Source organism: Harpia harpyja, chromosome 5 (assembly GCF_026419915.1).
Source record: "Harpia harpyja isolate bHarHar1 chromosome 5, bHarHar1 primary haplotype, whole genome shotgun sequence".
NCBI lineage: Eukaryota > Metazoa > Chordata > Aves > Accipitriformes > Accipitridae > Harpia > Harpia harpyja.
Genome location: NC_068944.1, coordinates 49,520,919 through 49,548,804, shown reverse-complemented (window position 1 = coordinate 49,548,804; position 27,886 = coordinate 49,520,919). Strand labels below are relative to the sequence as shown.

Genomic DNA, 27,886 nt, shown 5'->3' with positions numbered 1-27,886 from the left:
GTGCCAGTAAGAAGCATTAGCTAATGTTTGTACAGTGCCTATCAATACAAGAGTGCTAAGTACTAGAAGTGAAGCACATCTCAGCACTCAAAGACCTGCATGCTGAATAGTTGACCCAGTGCCAGACTGCCATGACTACTGACTCTGAAGAGGCTGAATATAGCCTTAAGCCATAATAGAAAAGAAGTCCAGTACAGACATATAAAGTCACAACATGTAAAGCACAACTAAACAGCAATACACACTTTTCAGAAAATGAAATGGAACTTTTCCTGTTTCAATACAAAGCAGTTCAGTCAGTCATATTTTCCTCTTGCATGAATTACTGGATGCATGATGCAAGAGAAAATTCCTTAGTTTATCTTTAGTTTAGTCTTTTTTTTTAAAACTCAACCTGTTTTAGTAGGAGCTTAGTGCAAGTGGCTCTACAAACACCCCTGAACACATTGTCATGATGCAACACACCAGCGCCAGTCACTAGGGAAAAGTGAAGCACAATCATAAGACTTCTTAAGCAATATCACACCTAAGCAGTGTGTATACCCGAGTGATGTTCAGATCCGATATCCTGGGTGTTCCCACTCTGCTATTAGATGGCTGCACTGCAGGGCTAGGTTACTAGATTACTTCCTGATTGCGGTAACCCAGAGGTGCAGGCAGTGTAGGTTGTATATACCCTCTGTACACTAACACAGAGGGTGAAATCCAGATCAGTAAAAATGACAGTTATCCAATAAATTAATAAAAAAATAAGAAAAAAGAAAAAAAGCAGTAGGCCAGAAAAGAACATTTTGGTAGTGCATTTTCCTGTCCATAATTACAATTCCCACCTTTCTATAATCATGAAGATCTTTTTCCAGTTAACACATATTTAGTGTGCTTGTGTGAACCAAGAAGCCTGCCTTGAATCCTAGCAGTGATATTTGGATATCTCATAACTGAGAAAGACAGGTAGGCAAACGCTTTCTGGAACCTCACACAGAGAGTGAGGTGATAGTGGTGCCATGGCTGAAGTAAGCACCACCATTCATCGGAATCAGTCAGGAAACTGAAGCAGAAACCGGTTTCAAATAACTGGTCAGATTTTCTATATGAATCTTTACTGTTCCCTTTGCAAAACCCCTGCTCAATGATGATCACCTATGCTTAGTTGTATTTACTGCATGTGTGAATTTGTCCTTGCACGGAGTTTGCTCCCAGAGCTTCAGGCGCTGGCACAGTCTGCCCATGCTCTGCCCAGCAGCTTTCCACATGCTCAGGGAAGTCCAGCTAAGCCAGAACATGCTGGAGATACAGAGCCTGCTTGGTAGTGCTGACATGGCCATGCACAGTACACAAAGGCACCCTGTACACAAATGACTTACTTTTTTTTTAACGCCTGCGGAAACTTCCAGCTAGAAGAAAACACAGAAAAACTTAACCTTGCTCCTATCGTGGTTGTTTCTGTCATGTGGCTTTTAGGCATGTGTAGAACTATGTGATGGTAATTGCTTATGGAAAACAGGAGAGCATTTAAATACACTGATTCACCTAAATATGATCTTTTAAATCTGAACATCTTTTGTTATGTATCTGAAAGTAATCCTTTTTTTCATAATCCTTGTTTCACTTTTAAGAAAGGGGGTAAGTCACAATCAACAGCACATCCTTAATACCTGAGTTGTTATATTGCATACTCTTCTTCCACAAGCTGAGACTCCAGGACACCGTGGGTGTTATTGGGGATGTTGTATCGGTGTGAAGGTGACACCCAGACCATTGCCTTATTTACAGTGACATCTACCGGCAAAAGCAATCTGCAAAGGACCACTTTTTATATAAGAAGGGTTTTTTTCGGTGTTCATTCTCCCATCTTTGGCATTTTTTTCTTCATCTTCTTCACATCTCACCTCTCAGGTGTTCACAGTCAGTTCAACGTTTTAGATTATTGAATATAGTTTAGTCTGTTATCATCTTTTCAAAACCAATATCCCTGTCCTCTATCAATCATCCATCTATCTCCAGAGTATATGTCAAAACAGAAGATTTTGTATCATCAGCACTGTTTGCTGTTGCATGTAAGACTGCTGGGCATCTCCGACATGCAGGAGACACGGCTTCTGCTGAGGTAACATCGCCTCAACATTGTATATTGAGCATTCTCACATACCTACCTATTATATGTCGCTATCACTGACACCATCCACACACCAAAACTGAAGCCCTTCTGGGCACAGGACCTTGTCTGCAGACTTCAGGAGGCTGGTGAACTCCAGTGTCAGCTCAGTTCCATAGTACTCAACAGAATCCCCTGTGCTCTAGAGTCATCCCCCAGCTCTTCCTGTATATTCTGTGTGTGTATATATACATATACATAACATGTATATAGCATATCATGTATCTACTGATAAACATATAAACAGAAAGAATATATAGAGATAGTTTAGTATAGTTGCTAAACATTTTAGCAACAATATGTAGGAACGGTAATTACATTAACACCATGAGACTGTGAGTACAGAAGAGTATTTCAAGATTTTGCTCAGGACACCTGCTGAAAATACTACACACCATGCTACAGCAACTCAAATAATGTTAATTAATAAATAGTGTTTTGCTTTTATTTTGCCATATATAGTTATTGCTATGTATCAACCAGTTCAAAACTAATTCAGTCAAACAGGTTTGCTGTAGCAGACATTCGTGAAGGGCTTTGTTCTGGGCTTTGCTCTTCTTACAAAGGCCCCCTGAACCAGTCATGAAGATGAGCTAAACTATTTTGAGAGATTCAAGGTTTCTTTTGGGCATTGGGCCAACAGGCTGGAAGTTCTTTGGCTACTCTCTGCAGACATTTTTAACAGACTTCAAAATTAATGTGTTGTTGAATAGTATGTACCACGACTCTTGTATTATTTAGTTTGATACAACAGTAAGATATTGCTCTTATTTATAACTGTATTTGCAATGAAATAGGTAACAAATACTATTTAAATAATCTTCAGCAATTTTTGGATTGCCACTGCCATCTGCACACCTGGGGACATAGTATTCTTTCAGCTATTCATACATAGGTACCTATGCTTTCTATATAACCATAAGAATTTTAAAACAATTTTGGAATATAAGTTTGGATGCCGAGATTCTTAGTTTCCAGGTAAACTGTTTATTCATGAAATCATAAACTACATAAGAAACTGGAGTTTAAAGATGGCAAAAGGGAAACAGAAATCAAGAACAAACTCTCTGAAAAACACCAAGGATGAATGGGTTCCTTTTTTTCCTCAAAATTGCCAAAGTGCTGTTTTTTTAAAAATTTTATTTTATTGAAAGCACATTTCTGTCTGGTGTTCATACAACTGTAGAAAAGAGAAGAACTGGGAACAAAATGTTGACATTCAAATGGCTGATGCTTTATTCAAAATATTTTCAAATCAGAGACAGAAAAAAACCTAAATAGATCTTCATAAAAAATACATTTCATCTATCTATCTGTTGCATGCAACCTGTACGATTTACATCTGAAAAACGAAACTGTCAGAAGCATCTACGAATTATTCAAATTTATGTACCCAAGTACGTGGATGAAATTTGATAAAATAGAGGTGACACAGGATTTGACTGTGCAGCACATCAGTTCTGTTAAGTGGAGGCAGAGAACCTTTGTTTTCACATGACAATCCAGTACTCTCCTGTCAGAGACATTCCCTGTCCTCAAATTCTGCTGCACGAGAAGCCAACACAGATCACACATGCAAATCTTTCACCACAGTGAAAACTTGTACTCGGTATGAATGACGGAGAGGTTGACAGAAATAGGAAACAACATTAATTTACAAACATTTTTGTTTAAGCACTTCGGCATTATCTCCTGTCCCACGAAGGCAGCAGACACCCAGAAAAGGCCATCTGTCCATAGAGTAAGCACTTCACGAATAAAAGGTATGGAAATAACAGTATCTAAGAGATTAAGTCACGGACCAAATCTCTATTAGGCTAGATCTGTATAAACGAACAATAGCAAGACTTAATATGAAAAACAAGCAGGCTATCTATATGTGCAAGAACATCAGTGGAAACAGAACACTACTGTATTTTTGTAGGATGCTTTATAAGTTAAGGTTTTTATCCTAAGTCCTAAAGAGATGCCAGGGAAGAAGCATCAAAGAAAAATTAGCATAGGCAAGCAATGGTAATTAAAAATGAAAATGGAATGAACTCTTTACTCCACAGCTAAAACTACAAAGCAAGATCAGATTGTGGGGGGACCAACAAAATATGAGTTAGGTCAGAAGTTAGATGTAGTCTATCTAGCAGCACAGTGATAAACGAGTGTCCTGGTTTCAGCTGGGATAGAGTTAACTGTCTTCCTAGTAGCTGGTACGGTGCTATGTTTGAGTTCAGTATGTGAAGAATGTTGATAACACTGATGTTTTCAGTTGTTGGTAAGTAGTGTTTATACTAAAGTCAAGGATTTTTCAGCTTCTCATGCCCAGCCAGCGAGAAAGCTGGAGGGGCACAAGAAGTTGGCACAGGACACAGCCAGGGCACCTGACCCAAACTGGCCAACGGTGTATTCCATACCATGGGACGTCCCATCTAGTATAGGAACTGGGAAGCAGGGGTGGGGAATAGCCGCTCGGGGACTGGCTGGGTGTCGATCGGCGGGTGGTGAGCAATTGCACTGCGCATCATTTGTACATTCCAATCCTTTTATGATTACTGTTGTCATTTTATTAGTGTTATCATTATCATTACTAATTTTTTCTTTTCTGTTCTATTAAACCGTCCTTATCTCAACCCACGGGTTTTGCTTCTTTTCCCGATTTTCTCCCCCATCCCACTGGGTGGGGGGGGAGTGAGTGAGTGGCTGTGTGGTGCTTAGTTGCTGGCTGGGGTTAAACCACGACAACGAGATTGTTACAATGCTTTTTTATACTAGTTAATAGATAATAAAATAAAAAAACATCTCTAGAGCAGCATTTCTCTGGTATTTGTGCCTTCATGCTGAGGCTGCAACCTGAATGTGCTCTAAGTCTCTCAATTATTTGCAGCTTTTAACATCTGAAGGCTAGGCAAGGTTTATCTCTAGCAATCTGCTCCTTGCCTACCTAAAGCTACAAGAAACTAAATCCCAAATTTCCTTTCCATTAGGTTTATAAAAAATGTATTACATATTTCTTTCTATTATGTTACTTTATTCATATGCCATATTCTGCTTTTTTCAGTAAAGTTATTTTGAAATTGATTATTTGGAAGACTTGGTTTTTTTTCTCCTGGAATTGATTCCTTGAATTCTTTTAGGTCCCAGTTCATGTCTGGAAGGCCAGTAAAGTCCTGTTGCTTCAGCAGACAAATCTCTGTAGGAGCAGACAAAGCACAGGTACGTAGCAAGTGGGTGCATGGCAGCAAACAGATGTCTGCCTGATCTTCAGTCTCCTGTACTCCAGAAGGAAAGACAGCTACTTCCCAGGTTTTTTCTTTGACATAAAGAAAATTCCCAGCTGTTGTTAAACTCTGTCTTTGCAACATGAAAGACATCATGAGCATGACTGGCAAAGGCTATAAGCACAGCAGAGCACACTGCTTCCCTCCTGTGTCAAAACCAGCAGAGCTGACCCCAAGGCTCTACTGCAGTTTATTTAATTCTGAGAGTAAGCTTATGGGTGATCAACTATCCAGCTGTATACAATTCTTGACAGCTACTATTTTCAGCAAATACCCTATATGCTTTTTGGTCACTGAGCATTTCATTCTTCTTAGTACAAAGGCTCCAAGTGTGTCAGAGGGTAAACAGTTGATCAAAGAGATCTGGAGCTGGGGGAGGTGATGACATATTTTAGCCTTGTTTGCTCTAGAGTCATCTTAGTACAGTACAGAGCCCACACTTGAGATTTAATTCCCTGGGAGCACATCATGTAGTCCGGTTGAGATTCAGCGCAGCTTGGGCACAGAGCAAGTTAGTGACTGAGGATGCAACCAAGTGCTCAGTGCTGAGACTGGGTCCATGCTCTCACCTTACACTTGCAGCAGATGGATAACCTGGGAAGCTGTTCCCAAAGGATTTCAGGCAACTAAGCATTTCTAGTCTTTTTCAGATGCCACCACTAGCTTTCAGCCCAGATGCAGTACCACGCTAGGTCAATCTAATGTGAACACAGCATCTCCACATTGTGAGAATTACTGTGAATGTCTTCTAAAACTTATTTGCATAACTCTATAAAAAGTCAATAGTTCAAAAAAGCGCTATCAGAAACTTTTATGTACAGTTGATTGAATGTCTTACCACTGCCAAAGACATTTTACTTTGAACATAAAAAAGACACCTAATACTACATTGCCCAGAGATATACTTCAAATGAGGGGTGACAATTTTTTCCAAAACTAAAGCTGCAGATGCTAGTTATAAAACTGCAGCCTTCTCTATAAAACTTTAATCTCTTCAATAGAAAATACAAGACACATTCATAAAATCCATTTTTTATTTTGATAAAATCCTTACAAATATCAAAGCACTGGATCAACTCCACTGTTTTCAATACATAAAAAACATGTAAAACTTTTGTTTCTGATATGAAGCAGTAGCCTTATTACTTTCTCTTCTGAGGCAAACAAACTTTATCACCTTCGTGCAATTTGTAAACATTTTGTTCATGTTCTGCAGCTACTTACATGACAGGAAAACATATCAGATCCAACACTAAGTCTAAAAAAGGGTGTGAAAACACGCAACACACTCCCGCTCTCTCCATGCACACTTTCCAGACGTCCTCATTCAGAAAGAACCAACCTGAGGTCTTTTCAGCTGCATTCTTCTCCCTATACCAGAAAAGAAAAAGTGCCTGCAGGTTTTTCCCCTTTGGTTCATACTTGTATCTGCTGCCGCTGCCAAATGCCTTTTATTTTTCCCATGCTCTATTTGTGTTCTTTCCTTCAGAAAACATTCAGAAGGCATGGAGAGGCCTTGCAGCAATAGTAGCTGTATTCTGGGGGGGAGAAAACAAAAAAGTCCACCTATTTTAAACTAAGCTAAAATATCTATGTCTCTATGTCTAATTTACTCAGTTATAAGAAGGTATATAAAGTCAATCCTGATCGTGATTTCCCTCATGTTTGTCTATCTAAGATCAAAAGACCTGTTGAGGTAAAAGGCACACCCTATAAAACCTATAAAAAACCAAATTAATAGAGAGCAGTCATGGAAGATGAGTTGGTCAGAAGTACTACAGAGACTGGTGGTAGTTGCTGGCCATGAAACTTGTAGCTGCCTCTTTCAGGTATCACTGGTTTTCACTATGTAGTTCTCACAGTCTGAGCGTAAATCTAATCCTATACTAAGCTATATCCTATGGCAAGTTCATTAAAAATAATAAAAATAAATTTGGCGTAAAACAAACAATTATATTCAGATAACAAAAGCTCCTGAGAGGAACACAGGCTCAAGTCAGTTCATAAAGACAGACATTTCAACACATTGCTATTGAGGGTTACCCTTTTATTAGGTATTAACTTGAATCTGATTTCTTTGGCCTGCTCTAACTGCTATCTTTGGTCTTGGAATATAAGTGCAACCACCCAAGTTCAGCTATGACAGCAGAACATCAGCCAGTACCTAGGAGATGTTACATACCTGAGTAGTGGTGTGCTCCACAGCAAGATGTGAAGTATACAGCATGTGTTTCACACTGCAGCATGCAACGCTGTCTAGTATGAAACAGTCTGGAGCAACAGCTACCCCTGCCTCCTGATTTTAAGCGGTAGGAGTCTGATGCTACATGGATATAGTGTTACAGTCCCTATTGTTCACCAAATGCAACAGACTGGATTTAGGAATGAACAGTTCCCTCTATGCCTTTCCACCTTGCAGTTTTCAGGTTTCAGGACAATTTCATCACTATATGTGGTGGAATTCAGGAATACCTAATCCACCTGATGTGATCCTGCAATATACAAAATCCTTACTATTTGCTTTTAAAAAAAAAAATCAGTACATCATTACTGCTATGAAGCAGTCAGAATAACAGAATGATATAAATATCTGTTTTACTTAAATGCTGTTAGTCATTACTGCTTTTTGTAGGAAGGTAAGCATGGTATAGCAGAAGTCAGCAATGAAATCATATCAGCCTTAAAATATTTTTTTCTTGAGACTTACAGTGTGAAGTCTTATATAGAAGCTAAAAGTTATGCTAGAGACCAGAAGAACAATCCCAGAACATTCTTTACTGCCATTAGTATCAGGGATCCTGTTCAGTAATTTGGTAGCAAATTCTGGACACCTCCTTCACCACATCTGACCCTTATGATTAGCACTGCCCTCTGTACATGCAACACTAATGCCTCAATGCTCCCAAACCAATGCACTCAAACACAGTCAGACCTGTTAACATTGATGAACCTGCAACAGCTCAGGGCATACTTGTCTGTGAGAAATGACTGCATGGTAACTAGTAATAAAACAACACCTACTTGTTAAAACAACTCACAAAAAAAAATTAAAAATCACAAAGTATATTAACTATTAAAATGAATTCAGCCTTTGGTTTCAGAGGGAGACTACTCTGGCTTTACTCCTTTAATTCCTTCTGACTTCTCGTCCCTTTAAAGGCTGGGGAGGCCGGTAGTTTCTCAGCAAGCAGCAGGCGACCTCATCCTCAGCAGTGCTCAGGAGGCTGCGGAATTTGGCGAGCTGCAATCAAAAGAGACATAAGGTTCAGCAGAAAACCCTCACGCTCATACTAATGAAAAAGCATGTAGTAAATATTAAAGACACTTGTCACCTTTTTTCCGCCAGGAAGAATGGAACTGTATTTTTCTATGGCATGTGGGGAATGGCAATTTCACCATTTCTGTCCTCGCAAATGAAAAACGACGACTACCAAGAAGACCTCCCAAAATACACATCAGAATGAAACTGTGCATAAGGATTATTTGTCTCCTATATTCACACTTTGTCTTCCATAACCTGATCTAAACCAGGGTTTTTTTATATTTTTTAGTTTGATTTTATAGTTTGGAGATTCTGGAATGTTTCATGCCAAAAATTAGATTTCTTTTGTGCACCTATGTATGTCTTCTTGTTCAAAGAGTATATTCACAATTAACCTGGAACAGTAGGTGTGGTGCTATAGAAAGCTTCCGTAATTAACAGTTTTCATATATTAAACATGTACTCAAACCAGGAAAGATTCCAAATTCTTCCCTTGTGAAGACACAGAACAAGCAGTTATTCATATCTCAGCCTGAGCTTCTCTGCTTCAAGCTGATCTCAGCAGAAACACAGATCAGAGCTCCATGTCTAAACCTCGGGAAATCCGAGTCTGATTTCTGACCTGAAGTTTAGTATTTTGTCTAATTTATAATATTTCTAATATTTACTATTTCTTTATACCACCTTACTTCCCTTCTAGGTTACCAAAGCTAGGACAGCACAAAAATCATTCCATTATAATAGAACATTTAGTTGTACAGCACATTGCATCTTAATTGCATTAAGAGCAAAAAAAGTCAATACTATCTTACTTCACACCATTCTAAAGCTAACATTTGTAATTCAGGCTCCCTGTGAGTTTCTAAAAACTTGAAATTTATTTTTAATTTCTTTCAACCTGAAAACCGCACCAAAAGGAGGTAGTAAACTGTAAAACCCTGAAGAAATACAAACTTGAGGAATAAGATTAAATGGCGAAACAGTATCAGTCACAGTGATGACTGCTTGATCACAATGGTGGACATTACTGGAAACAAACACTTTTGACTACATGCATGCTTGTATGTATAAGAATATAGCACATTTATACTTTAATACGTAAGGTATAGCTACAGTTTGTGAAAAATGACTAGTGAAGAATCAACATATTTGACATTGCTTCTGACATCATGTCCTCTGAACTTGTTACGCATGGGTGTTTGTATACAGTATTTCACATTTTAGAATGCATTAATTATAGATTAGCCCAAATAAGAACCTTTTAACCTGAACAATGGCTTGTCTTTGGGAAGTTGATACGTTAACACAAATTTTCAATCCTAGATCTGTACACACTGCAGTGAGTCTTACAAAGCCAGATTGAGGGGAGTTAGTAAGAGATACAGATGAGAAAAATGCACACACTGAGCAAATACATGACTTCAAATCAGTTACAAACAGAATCTGAGGTCTCCTGACTAACAAGCGTCCCATTCAGTGAACTGTCTTAACATTTCACGCAAAACTGAAGTCACCATTTCTGCTGAGTATGCAGCCTAGGGTATTGAATTTTCTGAGGTATTCGTAATATTGACCATGAATGAGACAAACACTGTGGTACAAAAATTTTAAGGGTTACAGTATGCCCAGAATATTGATAACATATTGCAGGTGACATACTTATCAACATCCAATATTGGAAGCTATGATCTGACACACTTGAGTGTCTCTCCAGTGGGAAAAACTCTTTAGACCTAAGATGATCAACCCACTGGGTGTCACTGTTGCAACATTAATATATAGCATGAAGCTTCATTTAATAAGAACTGTAAGTAGACTCTTTTATGTGGTATCACGCTTTTCCTAAGATAGTTTAACATAAACCCCAACTTATTACAATTGTATTTGCTTTTCATTATTCTAGTAAATTCACCAAGTTTTACATATCTGGAATGCAAGAAGAAATTTATTATTCATCTGCCAAATAAAAATGCCAGAGAAGAGGTTTGAGCTGGATATGCAAATAATAAAATTGAATGGAATTCCAGGATTCCTAAGCATCTCCAGAACCCTTTTTTCTGTAAGTTCCTTGTGGGTTATTTTTGATTGTTAATTTTTAGAGTATGCACATTCTTTTTTAAAAATGGATAATAAATAGCTGTTATGCAAAGAAAGGCAACAAGAAGTCAGGATTTGATAGACATATTTTGTCCTTTGAAAATTTGATAAGGTATGCAATGCCAAGCTCTGCAAAAAATGTATTTTTGGGTCGCATTTACAATTTCAAGTCTTACAAAAGTAACGTTTCTAGAGCAGTGAAAAGTCAAAAAATACCTGTTCAGAACAAACACTTATGGGCTCTCTCAGAACAATCCAGATGACACTCTCAAGAAGAGGTGGAACAGTGAGAGAACCAAAGTAAGTCCAGTAGTCCAGGGACTTGGGAAGCAGACAGCTAGGATCAAAGTTTGTGAATAGTGCTCTTTTACCCTGGAAAGAAAAAAAAAATAGCTCATTGTGATTCTAGATTAAATATATTTAGAAATTTATTTCTTACATGAAGCTTAAAAAAAAAAAGAAAAAACAGGGCAATATTATTTAAAAGCAAGAGGCCAAGATAAATCATGCCAAAGGAGGTACAGCTTGTTCCACTATCGGGCAGGCTGGCAGCATCCTGGATGATCACAGCAGGTGAGCCAGTGCCCTTCTGATGAGGTCCTACCTCTGCGGCAGCTTTGCTGCTGCTATCCTTGATGCCAGCAGGACACTATCAAAGGTGTGTTAGCATAGGCTCCCCATAGTAAAAAATGAGATGGAAGTTGAAGAGAGAGGTGAGAAGATGTTGGACTTTCAACATGGTTTCTATGAGGCTGGCAGAGTAACCCCACAGGTTACTGCCACCTGCTCCCCTCCCCATTCACTCCTCCCAGGCCCACCGGTTACTACTTCTTCTCCCTGTTTCGGCTACCAGGCCAGACATGCCTATATGAAACATGATGTTGTAAGGCTGGCTGATTTCTCTCACACAAACAATACCTTATTTCTCACCCTGTAGCTCAGCAAAACAGGGGAGGAAACCTTTCCCTCATCTTTTTCACAACTTTCCACAAAGCATGTTCTTCCCCTGTTACTATTCTCATAGCAACAGATTTGTCAGAGACTAGGTTCTGCAAGGAATTGGCCTTTTCCTCTGATCTCCTATTGTATACGAATTATTCTTTCTCTGCTTAGTTTTCAACTTCACCTAACAAGAATGCTCCTAAACTGTCCCAAATCAGAGTTAGGTATGGATAGCTATGAAACTAGGGACTAGGAAACTTGAAGGTGAAGGGAGTAGCAGCCAGATTACCAAAATAACCAAAACAACAAAAGCAACCACCAATATTAGTATTCTTTTAGAAGCATCACCTTGATTCTGATGGTGTCCAAGCGGTCAGTAATCTTCTTCAGCTGAGGGTTGCATTCACCAATCTATTAACACCAGAGAAAAAAGAAATACTTGAGCTCCAGAGAAAAACAGCAAAAATAAAAAATCAAAAAGCAAATGCATAATGAAACTGTTTTATATAACTTTACTTAAGTGACTGTGAGATCTGATGGATTTTGTGAGTACGAGCCTGTGACTAGCTGGTCCTTAGAAATAGTACTCATTGTAAAGAAGATCCACTCCCTCGCTGACAGTATTTATTCTGGCTACTCACAGTAATTATTTCAGCTACAAAGGACCCACAATCTTTGCACTGCAGGGGAATAAAAGCAATTTATTTTTCATGTTTTATATGCAGGATATTAAAAGTTGTAGGCTTACATCTGAAATTTAAATTGCTTAAAACAGTGAAAACTTTGTTCTTAGGTATCCCAAGCAGAATTTGTGTGCTAAGAAATCCAGTGAAACTTTCCTTGAATCGTTATAATGTAAACTGGAAAGAGACCGAATTACTGAAGCAGTTCTTTGCAACTGCTGCATGTAATGGCTCCCTGACTGTGCCAGCACCAGCCCCAGCTGTGCTCAGGAGGCTGTGGCAGCCAGGCAGAAACCACAGATTTGCCCAAAGCCCTATCCTTTGTCATGGATTGTGTGAATTCTCCATCTGCTTCTTCATACAGAAGTCAATGAAGCTGTTGCAAGAGTTTAATTTCATCCTAGAACAGGTACAGAGGGCAAAGAGGTATATAATAATTCTAAGGAAATTCTCCAGTTTCTAGTTTTGGGTTTTTTTCATTATTATTTTTCAGAAGAAACTACCAGCTCAGAAACAAACCATTAAAGAAGTACTCAAATCAATTCAGATTGCCCTCCTAAATAAACCTGTTAGTCAAGTACAAGTTATTGGGATCCATATAGGGGCAGCTGAATTAAGTTCCACATCTTACATTGTACGGGAGTGCAGACTAGGCAAAGTGAAGAGTCTCACTGTCTTGAAAATCTATTAATCTGATATTTTTAATCTTCAAGGAAGCACAGCTTTCTATATTGGTAAGTAAATAGTATGAAGGAAACAGTGTAATTTAATGCCCATATAAAACAAGTATCTCTTTAGCAATAATTATAGCAAGCATCACCATTATTCCTTTGGGTTCATAATGCAGATTTATTAGAAGGGCTGAGGCATTCTTTTCTTACCTTCAGAAATACAGCCATGACTGCTAATCCATCTGACTGACGAGCTGCCTCAACAAAACTGGAATACTTCTCTGAGTTCCAATGGACCACGTGAAGCTGAAAACCAAGAGACACAGACAGCATCAACTCCCGCTGAACTCAAATAGTCACTAATTAATACTACAACTTCACTGGTTTTGATATTCTACTTTGCTCTTTTGTATTCAGAGCCATTCAGTTTTCTAAATGCAAATATTTCATGAGATTGGTGAATAGGTAGTTCACACAAATGGCAAAAGCATTTCCAGTGGCTGGGTTTATTCAAAATTTAGCAGCAATCAGCACACAACAATGCCTGGCACACTGCTGTTGGGTCCCCAGATTTCGAACAGAGAAGCTAAGACAAGATATCCCATGGTTATATAACTAAAGCTTTTAAATCCATTTTTAGTACAGCTGATTTTAAAAAGTGATTGAAAATCATGAGGACGTCACTAGTATTTTGGTCCTCTTTTTCTTTAATCAAGCTTTCAGTAACATTAATCAGCCACATAAATAGCTAGAAACAGGAAGAGAAACACACATTAAACTTGCACTGACCCCTTTTCCCTTGTTTAGTTTAAGCTGAACTTCAAAATTTCATTTTTGATACCCTTCAATTGTCATTTTCTATTATTACCTGTAGTTAGGCACTTACAAGCAGCTTGATTATCTCAGGTTTGAGCATTTGCATTTCCAACATGCATTATTCTGGAACCATCCTGTGGTAGTTGCTTAAGCAGCTTAAAGACACCACCTAGGCAGGTGGGGAAAGGAAAAGCCCATGACGTCTACCCCCATACCACCTCAGTCCCTCCTGCTAAGCCAGGTTTCCTAAATCCTGGCCACGCTCCACGGCGGGAGCTCCTGGTTCCCGGGAAGTGCCAGGATGTCCCAGCCTTGAGCAATGGTCCGACTGCCAAACTGGAGAGAGCACAAACACTCACACAGCACTTAAGACTAAGTACTTCAGAAACATTAATTACTCTCACAGATCCTCAGTGGATTAGTAGATCTTATTACCCATAGTTTTTAGCTATGGCAAGAGAGGCTCAGAAGCAGGGCATGGGACTAGCTTTTCTAAAATCGGTGCCCATCTTTTCAGACTTTGAACTTTACTCTTTAGGAGTGCTGAAAAGCAACTCCACCGAATGACTTAAACTGGGATGAACCCCTGAAAAAAAAGGCTTCCTTTTGGAACACAGCACTTCAAGACCTCTAAAGTAAGAGCAATTTAGGAAAGCTGGAACTTGCTTTAAAGGTTTTCTATGGGAAGCAACATAGCTGCGTGGCTGAAATAGGGATCTAGAAGTGTGAAGATTTTGACTCTAAATCTCAGTCCTTGCCTAACCTCTATGAGTTTCAATTTTCCGTATCTGTAAAATGGAGCTCTTATTTGGTGTTACAGAGTATAAATAATGTTTTTTAAGCACTTGGGCTCTAAGGTGCTGAAACATTACTTCGGCAAGTAAGGAATCCCACTGAAATCAATAATAAGGCATGTGTGCTCATGATGAAACACATGCTGGCTCACAGCTGCAGAGATCCTTGAAGGAAAGTTGTCAGGAATATTATAAATTAAACTGGCAAGAGAACATAGTCCACTAAGCCATTCTCAGGTGCATTAATATCCTGGAGCTCATAGTGCCTGCACCACTCACTATTACAAGTTCACAGAAGCTACATTAAACAACTTTTAAACAATTACATTTTTACATACACAAAAAGGAAACAGATACTCTCAGTCAGAATTGACTTTTATTGTGGATTTTAAAAAAAGCAAAAAACCAACAAAGAACAAAAAGGAAAATTCCCGCACCTAAATAAAGCCCACTCCTATTCCCTCATAGCTTGGCCAAAAAAACCCCAAACCAACCCCTCCAAAAACCAAAACCCCCAAACAAACAGAGCTGTGAAACACTTTTGGGTACAGCCCCATTCTCAATGGCTTGTGACTTCTCTTTAAGGAATATATGCCGTCTTACCACCGCTCTGTCACTGCAGCTTGTGAAGAGACCTTGATCAGACCATACGTTGTCACAAAGAATGGAGCCATGGATCCCTTCTGCTTCCTGGTGGGCTTAGGGGGCCGAACCTTGCAGTCTTCTTTACCTGTATACTAATTCTTTCTTCAACTCAGTCGATGCTTTTTCTTGAAATCTTACACATCTTCCTTACGAAGGTGAGCACTGAAACCATCCTCATGTCTCCTTCTGAGGTATTTTCTTTTGTGTGAACAGTGCTCAGAAGCCTTGATCTTAATTCTGGGTTTCTTATCCCAAAGCCAAAGTGACATCTAGAGAGCTTCTTGTGGAGGGCTACCCAACGAACAGGTAACGGAAAGGTTTTTAGACTGGCTAGCAATTCAGAGATATTTTCTCCTTCCATTTGGTTTCTTAGATGGGAAACATATATATATTTTCTCAGCTAGAAATTTGGTTTTGGTACTTAATGGTTTTAAAGCACCTCTATTAATTCTTTATATTCCATCTCACCTGGTTCCTGTGGAAAACATAAGCCTTTAAACACTGCAAATGTCACTTTTCCCCATTAGTGTTAGAAAACTGATTTTTTTTCTGACCACTATCTCTTACAGCATTTCAAGTAAAATCTGACCACACCACTGCGCATACATTTCATTTTTTTTCTTCTTTATATTATGTCTTTTTTTTGTCCATTACTATTTATTTTTATACTTTTTACTCCTTTTTAGCCCCAGAAAACTCTTCCACTGTCTGAACTATGTGTTGTTAACGAACTCAGCCTCATGAAAATACTCCATGTTACTTCCATTTGCAAAGAGGAATCAGATACTGAATACTTTTTACTGTAGACTACTCAAACGCACCGAAGGAGACAGAGCAGGAGCGAACTCTCCATGCCAGAGCAGACAGTGCATTTCTCCCTGTGGCACGCTGCCTCCACCGAAACGCAGTACCTCCACAGACAGCAGGCACCCCACAGATATTAAGGTGTGGTTCTCAAAGTCATAACCATCACATTGCTAAATGCACCACAAAATGCAACGCTCCTAAGCACTGCATAAACTTTACACTGCACAGGCCCCAAATCAAATAATCCTGTGGTTTTTAACTGCAGGTGAGTTTGAAAATATTCTCCAAGGGAGAGACAGTGAAAGACAACGTTTAAAATAACTCTTGCACATTAAATCTTGCTCTTATCAAGCTCTTGTCTTCTGTACTCCTTTTTTAATCCTCTCCAAATCTTTCAAATAGGTTCTCCTTTGAGAAAGGACCAAACATGCAACACTTCAGGAAGACCGCTTGTATTTCAATAAAATGGGGGGAGAATGAAAAGCGGGAAGAGGAGGGGCAACATTATTCTTACAATGCAAAACTAGTCACAAGCTGAGGTACAGATGACTCCATGTAAAGCCTTACCTCTGCTGCATACTTCATCCCATCCACCGCGTGCTCGGAGCCGGCTTCGTCGTTGGACCCCCAATGGAAGTGAATCTGGCGCAGCCTGTAGGTCCCGCTGAGCGGCCCCCCGGTCAGCACTGGAAACCCAAGCAGAGGAAAAGGCTTCACTGCAGGAACGGGAGCCGCTACGCACATCCTCTAACCTCACACCAGACTTCAGTCTTCGGACAGTCCCCTACTCCTTCTCACAAGCTGTCTCAGATGGCTTCCCATTTCTTTGAAGTACTACAGAAACCCTTACTTGTCCAGGATATGACTTTCAAAATTGCATTTATGTGTAATTAGTGGGTTATGGCCCGCTAAAGGGTATGTTGTTGTCACAGGTTTGTCTTGCTATGGGTTGGATATTTCTCAGTAGATGGGAAAATGTTTCTATTTTGCAAGTGGTTTCCTCTCCTGAATTTATTTAAAAGAATCACTGAGAAATTAAGCTTAAAATACAGGTTTTACGAACAAAGGGGAGGATCAGAAAAATATAATGTGAACATAATTTCCTCTCCTTTTTGAAAGTTGGAGGAAAGTAGGTGGAGCTTAAAAAAATTTTCCAGGTTCTTTCCTTCATTTGCAACTAGAGCCAGTTACATCAGATTGAAGTCTGAGAAAAAGGAGCATATACTAACATAAATAAAATGAAGCCAACACTACATATGCATTGTACAACTGCAGTATTACTGACACTTAATTAGCCAGGGCTGGAAGGAATGTCCTGTGAGGAATGGCTAAGGACTTTGGGCTTGTCTAGTTTGGAGAAAAGGAGGCTGAGGGGTGACCTCATTGCTTTCTACAGCTTCCTGAGGAGGGGACGTGGAGAGGGAGGTGCTGACCTCTTCTCCCAGGTATCCAGTGATAGGACATGTAGGAATGGTTCAAAGCTGCACCACGGGAGGTTTAGACTGGACATTAGGAAGCATTTCTTTACCAAGAGGGTGGTCAAACACTGGAACAGGCTTCCTTCAGAGGTGGTCGATGCCCCAAGCCTGTCAGCATTTAAGAGGCATTTAGACAATGCCCTTAACACCATGCTTTAACTTTTGGTCAGCCCTGAATTGGTCAGACAGTTGGACTAGATGATCGGTGTAGGTCCCTTCCAACTGAAATAGTCTGTTCTGTTCTGTTCTATTCTATTCTATTCAACTTAACACACGTATGGGTGGGCTTTTCACTGTTTTGCTTTTGCAAGTGCTTGTGCCTCTTGCTAATCAGATTTGGAACCAAACCATCTCTGCACAGAGACCTGAATGTGAATCACATTCAGAAAGATTCCTTATTCACCGCAAAACAAATCACCCCACTCTCCCAGCTCTGTATCTCCTCTGATGGTTTGGGAATTAGTCTGAGCTGGTTTACTGGCTCATTACAGAGATTTTAAGGGGAAAGGATGGGAGCTTTAAACAGATGGTTTTTAAATTAAGAGCACTGGGGAGGACAATAGTCATTTTTTCTCTCTTCTAGGTTTACTCCAAAACCTAACTTCATTAGGAACAAAATACACCAAATAAAGATAAAAGAAGAATTTCTTAAGTTGCCTATCTGCTAACACAAGTAGCCTGGCTAATGAAAAGGAACTGGAACTGTTTATCTGTGGGGAAAAATATTTGACCTCCTTAAAACTTCAACTCAAAAACATGCTTTTACAGAGCATATAAACCTAATGAACAAAGGGGATGGGGAAGTGGCACTCCTAAAACAAATTCCTTCTTTCAAGGACTGAAAACTTGGAGGCAAATGATCCTGGAAATGTGTGAAGATCAGTGTTCTAGCTGGCTGAGGGAAATCAATTACATAGAAATGGATCAGTGTTCAATGAAATACTTCTGCTGAAAAATGTGGAAAATGGCCTGATGGTGTACTTGTGCCACATCATACAGTGATAGTAAAACCCTTCCATTCCAACAGTAATTAAGGAAGAGGTTAGGCAGAAGCCATTTAAGGCAAATACCAGTATCTCAAAGTTTGAAAAGAGCTGGAAGAAGAGGTCTTTGGAACATCAGTAGATCAATTTCAGAGAATGGAGCTAATGTGGTACCGAAGAGGATAAACAGAATCACACAAACAGTTACAGACTTGACAGCCCAGTTTCAATGCCAGCCAAAGTGAAGAAATAGTTCATATGGAAGTCAGTTAATAATGCATTGAAAGATGCTAATGTATTTAGTACCAATTAATTTGATTTTTTTTTTTCCATAAAACCAACATATGGCAGGAGTGCTTACTTCACAGGGGTGCCCCAGAGACCAAATTTTGGCCCTAGAAAATTCAGTATTTTTTGATCAATGACCTGAAAGAAAACAAAAACATTACTGATAAAGTTTGTCAGCGACAAATATTAGGGAAAATAGTGAATAACTCAGTTTATGGACACAGAAGGATTTGAATTCTTTGATAAGTAAGGCATGATAATGGCCAAAATGTAAAGCCATGTATGTGGCCTGAAGAATCTAGTCCATACATAGAAGATACAGAGTCTTCTGAAGGAGACTGGGGTTTATATTTGTTATCTGATCAACATCTGTCATTGCTTTGCCATGACATGAACTATATCCTTGGAGATACGGCCTGAGGAAAGCAGTAAGAAGAGGATCACATTACCACTGCTTTGGTACCAGTGTAGAGCCTACAGAAATACTACGTTCAGGCCCTGTCACTTCATGGATGGAGTTAGAAAGTGGAAGAGGTTCTTGGTGTATTCATATTCATATTTGTTACTTTTTAAAAAAAAAAAAGAAAAGGAGTTTAAAGGCTGAGTTGATCTAAGTCATACCAGAAATAAAGTGTGATTTCGATTTTTAAATTGTGAGGGTAATTAACAATTAGAACAACTTACCAAAGGCTGTGGTAGTTTCGTCATCGCTGGAAATTTTGAAATCAAGATTGTATGTTTTTCTAAGAGATGTGCTTTAGTTCACCCACGCCTACTAGGCTTGAAGCAGAGATTAATTCTGGGAAGTCCCATGGCATCTGACACACTCGAGGTCAGACCAGATCACTGACGGTCAGCTGATGGCTTTCAGGCAACATCCAATGTTGCTTGTATCGACAGGAAATTTAAGAATTAAACTAAGACTGTCCAGAAAAGCAAAGTATGATGCTCTCTCCACCTATGTCTCTCGCTGTTGCCACTATAAGCTAACTGGTCCTCAGGACTAATGGACAGGGTGATCATAAATTAGTCTTTCTCTGGCTTTGACCCTTGTGAAAGCATCATATGGGCCTGGATCCTCAGCTAAGCCTTACACAACCACAAGAGGATTTTATTGCTTGAAGAATCTGTGCTCCTACAGTTTCAAGGGGAGGTGTGCTAGCTTGCCTACTATCCAAGAGAAGGTTTTGAAGATGAAGGCACTAACATTACAAAGACTATGGTAAACCAGAGAACTTCTAAATAAGAATTATTGCTTGCAAAAAGGGAAGCTACATACTCCTAGAAAAGCCTGGGACAGTAACACTTTTCAGAGAAGAAAAGGGATCACTTGGGATATATTTCATTTATTCTGTATTGGCTCCTTCCTGACATGAGAAGTCCAAGTATGGATTGTAAAAAGGGAAAAAATATATAACCAAACCTGCAGCTAAAGTCAGATAAGAGACTTGAGCGATTCGGTTGGAATGAACCTGTAATGAGACACAAAGGATTCATCTGCAGTGAGAGAGAGCAGCATTTGAAAAATTGTACACAACACTGTTCAAACAGGGGGGCTGGCACTATCTAGCTGGTTGGGGTGGATCAAACCAACCCTGTGAAAAGGGAATCCTAGCACTTTCTGAGAAATGCAACCTCAAAGTCGTGTCCACATATGTTCCCACATTGTATCATGCTGAAAGACAGGGAAAAAAGGAATCTCTCATCTGGAGGAGCAAAGCCTTATTGTTTATGAGGAGTTCATACCCAGCAGTGAGACATGCCCAGGCTGTATGTGATCTATTCAGGAAATGGTGGAAGAAGACACAGTGCAACAGGAAAGGAACAAACCTGATTTGTTGATGGTGTCATCAAACTCAACACTGGTGGAGTGCCCATTGTTAAGGATGATTTTAGCAGAAGCCGGATCGTAATTGGGATTTAGAGGACGGAGAGAGGGATCATACTTGGTTTCCTCAGTTTTGATGTCGATGGGTGACTGACGGTCTCCATTAGCGACAGGAAAAACCTCCTTCCAGTGGGCGGGCCCTGCAACGCATTGAAGAAGCCTAAATTGATGGCAGTACCCTGCTTCATATGAAAGAAAACTCTGCTTGAATTGTTCATGTTTGCATCTTTTAAATTCAGAAAGGGTGCATCAGAAAAACACAGATCAAAATATTCAGCTACTTTTGCTGCACCACATTGCAACAGCAGTTCTCAGGACCCCTTTATCTACCTTGCATGGTGTATCTAACTGTATTTGGCCTTTGAACAAGGCCACATGCAGTAGGTAGATATTTAACTATTTACAGTTAAGCCTCAACTATGCACAAGACATATCTAACAAATGCTCATTCAAATCAAGCATCCTGTATCCAACAGGCACTGTGCCCCAACAGATTTTTTACATGCCATTTTTGTCTAATACCATGTTTTATTACGTGTTTAAGGATTACCTCTTGTCTATCCGAAATCCCTGCATTAAAGGTTTTTTTATACGTTAGTCATTGGCTGCAAAAGACCTGAGAACACATCTTCTACTGACTATGCTGAATGAGATGGGGAGATGTCAAAAAAGATAAAAAGGCTGAGTGGTGCATGGGCTCTCCTGGGGCCTGATGGCAGTGCCTGTAACCTAAGCATCGCTACACAACTGATCACCTCCTCCCAGTGCATCAACGCTGCAAACCAGCTGTCAAAACACAAGAGAGAGTGTCACCCTCTAACCATAAAGTCTACACAGACACCCCCACACACACATACACACACGCTAGTATAGTGCTGACAATATCAGCAAAGAGCAGGAATACTCAGGACAGTGGTGCCTGCACAAGGTTTGGATTTCTACCACCTCCTGCTGATAAATGAGAGCAGATCTTCCAGACACAGACTTGCACCACCATTCACCAGAGTTAGCTAGAAATTAAAACACTAAAGAAGCTGTTAATCAATACTAGTGATCTCGAGTTAACCTTCCTCTCTCCATGCAAGCTAAGCCAAAAGTCAGCTGAAAAGCATTGTCTCTGTAAATCAACAATATGGATATTAGAAAAATGGCAAATGTCATTCTAAAATAGTAAGAAAAGCTTCACAGATGAGACATGTGAGGTGTCTGTTCTTACCTACTAAACATTGGAGGGACCTCACTAAGAATATATGTGCCACTGTTGAACCATAATTGAATAATAAACAATGTAGAAAGAGGCCATACAAGAAAAATAGGAACAATAAGTTGCTTGGGGAATGCATTCTATAAGGTAAAGATAGCAAACAAGGTTTAGGATGGAAAAGAGGGTAAGGTAAGGGAAAATGGAAAAGGAAAAATGGAAAAGTCTGCAGGGCTATTATAAATAGTATTATAAAGAGCATAGCACTTGTTTTTCCTCCAGGCTTATCATGGGTAAGAAGCATAATAAATCAACTGAGAAAGACTGGATGTAAGAAAAACTTAAAAATGATCATTGAAACTGATCTTGTAAAATCTGCATCACTGGAAATCCTCATAACTCCCTATGAACTCCTACCTACGAAGGTAACTGATCTCAGTCTAAAAATCAGCTTGTTGGTTTGGGTCTTTCTGGATGGCTTATCACTTAAATAAACAGGAGAAAAAAAAGGATAAAACTATATTACGCTGTGATTAATAGCCTAACATCAAAAGTTGTCAGATAGTTTTCTCTCCTCGACTTCAATCAAAGTGAACATAGCTCAGAAACTCACAGGTGCTAAAAAAACCCAAGCACCCCGGCAGTAAATCAGGGAGGGAAGTACCCCACGGCACCCTGGGGAAGCAGCTTGCACGGCCACCTGGGCAGAGACTGATGCTCCTCTGAGCAGCACCGAAAAACGGACGAGGGAAGGAGTAGCTTGTAAAGACCAGCCTAAGACTTAAACCTCAGGTAGCACAAAGGCAAGGGCCTTCAGTCTTGAGTTTGTTAAAAAGTCCTTTTGTTAATGACGTCATTAACTAAACTCATTAAGGAAACCGCTTCTAAGCAGAAGATAAAAATCCTACTGGTTTGAAATATAAAGCTGTTTAAACTTAATTCTTCCCACTTCACAAATGGTCATCAAAGCTATTCAATATTTTAATGACATATAGTAATTTTAATTTATATAATTTTAATTGTGTTTAGATCCTAGTACCCTGTAGTTAGAGATGCAATGCACAATTTTATTCATAAGAAGCACCACTCCATCATTTATACCTAACTACTGTGGTTTGGGATGCTCAGAAAAAGCTTATTGCTACTTAATTTTAATGTTTCAGACATTCCTTAACTGAGAAAAGGCAAAATATATTTATGTGCTTAACTACTTGGTCCTATTGCTCCATCTCAGAAATACCTATAATTATTGTACATTAAATAATATGAATTATTTGCATTTGGAAATAATATGAATGTGCCAAAAAGAGGACCCAAGTCTGTGATCCTGTCATTAGCTAATTATTCAACAATAAACTTCAGTTCTAGAAAGACATTGTACCTGCTTCAGTACTTGTCCTTAGCTTGGATGACCAAAATCATGTTTTGCTATGGTGATTAAACACCTATCAGTAACATAAGACTGCCAGAAATCTGACTGTTCAAAATACACAGGAAAATATCACGAAACTTCAGGTCATTTTGTACCACTAGGTTATATCAAGTGGTATTCCTTACTAGATTATCTACCAGCAATCTAATACAATTATCATACTCTTACCACTCTGGGAAAATTGTGACTCAATTCATTACAACAGACCCCACCCCAAAGCAAACTTTGTGTACGCCTGTTGGAAAATAAGTCATTACAGTTGGAAGAGATGCTCAAATGCATGTCATACAATCAGATTCAAGCCAATGGTGAAAATTTCTCCAGGGTGAAAATTTCTTCTGAATTTGGACCTGAATTACATGCTTCCATCTCAACATAATGTACACTTTAATTTTCCAGATATGTACTTTAAGACATACCCAGGAAAGTGTAACTCACGGGTTCACATCCCTTCATTTTTTAATTTACTGTAGGGACGTGATTAAATATACCCATTTTTGAACTTATGAAATCCCATTCTGTTGATGGGAAAATGTTCTGTTGCTAGAGGACATTACAATCAAAGCCATTGTGACCAAGAGTTAGGACAAAAAACCCGAACCATCTGCTCTGAAGATTGCATGCCTTTATTTTGGACACAGAATTACCGTATGCGATGCATACCTCTGTCACTTTTAGATCAGACTACCACTACTTATCGTACCCACCAGCACTGCACACATTCATTTCATGAAATAGATCTCATAAGGAAGGCAGTTACAAATTTGTCAGGAAATAAAACTCCCTATAGCACCTAACTTTTTTTTTATGCAGCTGGAGTTAAAGATGATGAGTTTCATCAAATGTATAGACTAACTTGAAACAAGCCTAGTGGAGACATCGCAGGATACGGTTCAGTTGCAGTGAGCCTCTATACTTGCATAAATAGAGCACGTACAGGTGAAAAAGTGGATTCTTTTTTTGGACAGTTTGCTATTATATGCAGAAAGGTCATTAGTTTGGCATGGTCTGACCTTTGCAGGATCACGTCCTCATTTATTCCTGAAGAGAATCCATTGCCCAGTTTACCATATACAAAATGCTTAAACTTATAAAGTTAGGTTTGCCAGTAATTTAGTTGCATATTGGGTTACAATAAGATTAGCTCAAATAAACAGTTGGAAATTCACAATGGGTAAAATTAAGTGCTGTTTTTTAAAGCAGACATCAAAATTATGTAATTATTCTCAGGGAGAAAAAAATAGTATAAGGAATTACGGTGGAGTCGATAATCTTAAAGGTCTTTTCCAACCTAAATGATTCTATGATTCTACGAATTCATATCCCCTTTTTATTTATAAAATGCCTCAGTGTTAATAGCAGTAACTGAATCAAGAGACATTTTTGCAGTAAAACATAATGCATATAAGTACTTTCCATACATTTTATTAAACAAATAGTAAACTGAAGGCAATTGATTTGTCTTCTAACTAAGGCAATTCCCCAGTTAACTGAAAGGACTGTTTCTGTGAAGGGGCGAGAACATTCCCCACTTCACAGGAACCCTGAGCAGCAAAGAAATGCATGCATCATGCCACAGTGAAGCCAGTTTTCAAGATCTCAGTATTATGCCTGCATACATAAGCACCATAAAAACTGTGAGGTAGGAACAGTGGGATGAAAGCAAAGGCCACGGTTTACATAGAAATAAAATAATGCCTCTTTGCATTTCAGAAATACGTGCATCAAAGCAGGGGAGAACATTTAATTCTGTGTGTAACAGTCAGCCCATGTCCTTATACATAGATATACCATATATGCAGACATGTATGTGTAATATCTTACAGTTTATGCACATGATGATTTATGTTGCTGTTATTATTGCTAAGGGGCAAATGAGTTTCCCTCTGGTTAAAAAACCAGCGCTTTTATCACTGCAGGTAACAAATGCAGAACTCAGAGTGAATGCAGATGTCTTTCCAACTCTTCAGGAAGTCAACTTTAATATATGACCGCACCAGATTTAATTAATTTCATTTTGTTTCTGCCTCATTAGTTGCAAAAGTTAATCTTAGTTTCAGGGAAACTATTCTCAGGGTCATGCAGGGCAACAAAATTTTTCAAGAATCAGAGCAATCTCCCACATCTGCTATTCAGCCAAACAAGAAGCAAGCAAACCCAATAAAATAAATGCATAAAAAAAGAAAAAGCTGAGAAACAAAACCGATGCTAGGGAAGAGCAGTGAAGTGTTGGATATCCATGCCTCTCTCCTTTAGTCTCCTGGGAAAGGTGGGGGGAAGGGGATGGACTGATGAGGAACTACCCACCAGCTGCTGGGGGCTCCAAGAAAGGAGAGAGAGAAAGCGAAACTCCACCCCAGATACGTTACCAGCCAGTAAGCAGAGTTTTATAGGAGAAATGGGGCCTCAAGCAAGGTCCAGGGCCACCCTGATAGAAATTCTGGTGCCCTCCACTTCCTAGAAGTTGAGAATAGCAAAGGAGGAGGGATAGGATAAGGGAGGGAAAGTGGGCTGCTTATCTGGACAGTGCAGGTGAAGTCCACAGCACTCTTGGAAAACATATGGAGAAACAAATTTGAAAAACAAGACTCATTTACGTCTTCAGGGGAGGGGTAGAGTAGACTGCACAACAGCAGATAACGCGCCTAATCATTGCAACATCACTGCGATCCACCACCACCCAGTTTTTCAGGAAAAGTATATCCACCCAGAAAAGATGGAACAAAAGGACCAGGAAGGAAAGGTAGCACTCATGCAAACAGTATTCCAAACTTGAAGTAATAATATACACGAAGCATACTCCTATAGGCATTAGTATGTGCAAATATATAGCTTTCTCCTTTTACTATGACGGTGTTTTATTTCTCTGTGTATTATAACAGACAACACAAGTTATTCCATTTATTTTATCAGAGCTGAGTCTCCAATTTACAAAAGCATTTTCATTTCTACTTGCATGACCTGTGAGCCCGTCTGCACACAGGAGCAGCGTTTGCATGACTTACAATGCAAAACAGAGGAAAGTCTTTAAGCCTGCTGATGAGCGCATCTTGGGACTTCAAAGACCGACGAGATTAAGGAAACCATGAAACAACTAAAATCCAAAAGCACCTCCTCTTAGGCACATAGTTATACATGCAAATGACCAATTCCAGTACCTAGTATTTCCCACCGTATAACAGAAGCAGAACACCCCCCGCCATCGGAAAGGCGCTGCCGATACAGCAGATCCGATCATCGTGGCCGTCTAACACTAATACTCGATACGTACAGGCAACTGATCCGCTAGACGCGCAAACCAAACCCCTACAGGGAGCGAGAGACAGACCCGGCTCAGAGCCACCCCCCAACCCGGCACTCGCAGGGGATGCTGCACGCACGGAATCCCTCTCGCAGCAGCCAGCCCCGCAGCAGTCCGAGACAAAAACCTCCTCGGCCTCACGTGGCACAGCCTCGACAGCGTTTCGGCTCTTTCGGCTTTCCCATGGGCTCGGGAGCTGCCGAAGCCAGCTGCGGGAGGTGCACTCGGGGGGTGCCCCGCCGGCCGCGGCCGCCCCGCTGGACGGCCCCGCGGGAAGCGCCGCCGGCGCCGGCCCATCGCCCGCCGCTCCCCGCCGCCCTACCGTTGTGCTCGTCGTATCCCCAGTGCAGCATGGCTCTGGTCTCCTGACGGGACCTGACGGGACGGGACGGGACGGGACGGGAGACGCGGCCGCGCCGTCACCGCCGCCCGCTTTGAAGGCGGCGGGCGGCGACGCCCCGATGCTCGGGCGCCGATAAGGAGCCGGCAGCGCTCCGCGCCCGCGCAGCTCGGCCCCGGCCCCCCGGCCCGTCCGTGCCGGTTCTTGCCCCGAGCCCTCCGCCGCCCCGCGTTCCCGCAGCGCAGCCCGGGGGGCAGCTGGCAGCTGCCGTGCCACCTCGCAAGGGACGGCTCCGACGGGGCAGAGGTGCTTGCCCCTCCGCCAGCCACCTTCCCGCAAGTGGCACGAGTTGTGCAGCAAAGAAGGACGGGGAAGTCAGTGTCTGTTCCTGGGGCTACCCCCCCCTCCCCCCCCAAAGTAAAGCAAAGTGAGGATGGCTGCCCGGCCCCGCGGCGGGCCCCGGTGTTCCCCTCCCGCCTTGCTCCCAGGGGGGTGAAGCCAATTGCCTTTGGAACTGACCGTAGAGACATCCACGTTTTACCGGCGGGGCCCCTGAGACAGAAGGGTTTCCCGCAACCCACTCGAAATTCTTTTTTTTTTTTTTTTTCCCTTGCAAACCCTGTGTTTCAGGGGCTGTCACGCACGTGCTTCAGCACCGTGGCGTTTAACTCGGCGGCCCGCAGTGACGGGCGCAGAAAGCCCAGCTCTCCCGTGCGGGAACCGGGCTGCGAAGAGCGGGAGCAGGCGCGGCGGACGGGGACGGGGACGGGGACGGGGACACCGCCCCGCCGCTGCCGCTCCCCACCGCGGGGCCGGGGCGGGGGCGGGGGGGGG

General features: G+C 40.7%; 1 protein-coding gene across 3 annotated transcripts; it reads right to left on the bottom strand.

Annotated features, from left to right (window-relative positions):
- Nucleotides 1-6,444: 6,444 nt before the first annotated feature.
- Nucleotides 6,445-27,176, bottom strand: LOC128141818 (carbonic anhydrase 13-like). 3 transcript variants are annotated; one of them, XM_052786992.1, is made up of 9 exons: nt 26,417-26,438; nt 20,721-20,918; nt 19,575-20,362; nt 18,964-19,028; nt 16,709-16,827; nt 13,290-13,385; nt 12,074-12,136; nt 11,000-11,155; nt 6,445-8,665 (listed from the first exon to the last, which is right to left on the bottom strand). In XM_052786992.1, coding segments are annotated over exons 4-9 (549 nt in total). In that variant the 5' UTR covers nt 18,965-19,028; nt 19,575-20,362; nt 20,721-20,918; nt 26,417-26,438; the 3' UTR covers nt 6,445-8,551. The 3 variants fall into 3 exon arrangements, with proteins under 3 accessions (XP_052642952.1, XP_052642951.1, XP_052642950.1); XM_052786991.1 differs by having other exon boundaries at nt 18,964-20,362; XM_052786990.1 differs by lacking the exons at nt 18,964-19,028; nt 19,575-20,362; nt 26,417-26,438 and adding an exon at nt 27,035-27,176.
- Nucleotides 27,177-27,886: the final 710 nt, after the last annotated feature.

Excerpts from the sequence above, each read along its gene's own strand:
- LOC128141818 (XM_052786990.1), bottom strand. The coding sequence starts at position 27,065 with ATGCTGCACTGGGGATACGACGAGCACAACG. Across the intron at positions 12,137-13,289 it reads TCATGGCTGTATTTCTGAAG|ATTGGTGAATGCAACCCTCA; the intron begins GTAAGAAAAGAA and ends TGGTGTTAATAG. Across the intron at positions 8,666-10,999 it reads TAAGTGTTTGTTCTGAACAG|CTCGCCAAATTCCGCAGCCT; the intron begins GTATTTTTTGAC and ends TTTTGATTGCAG.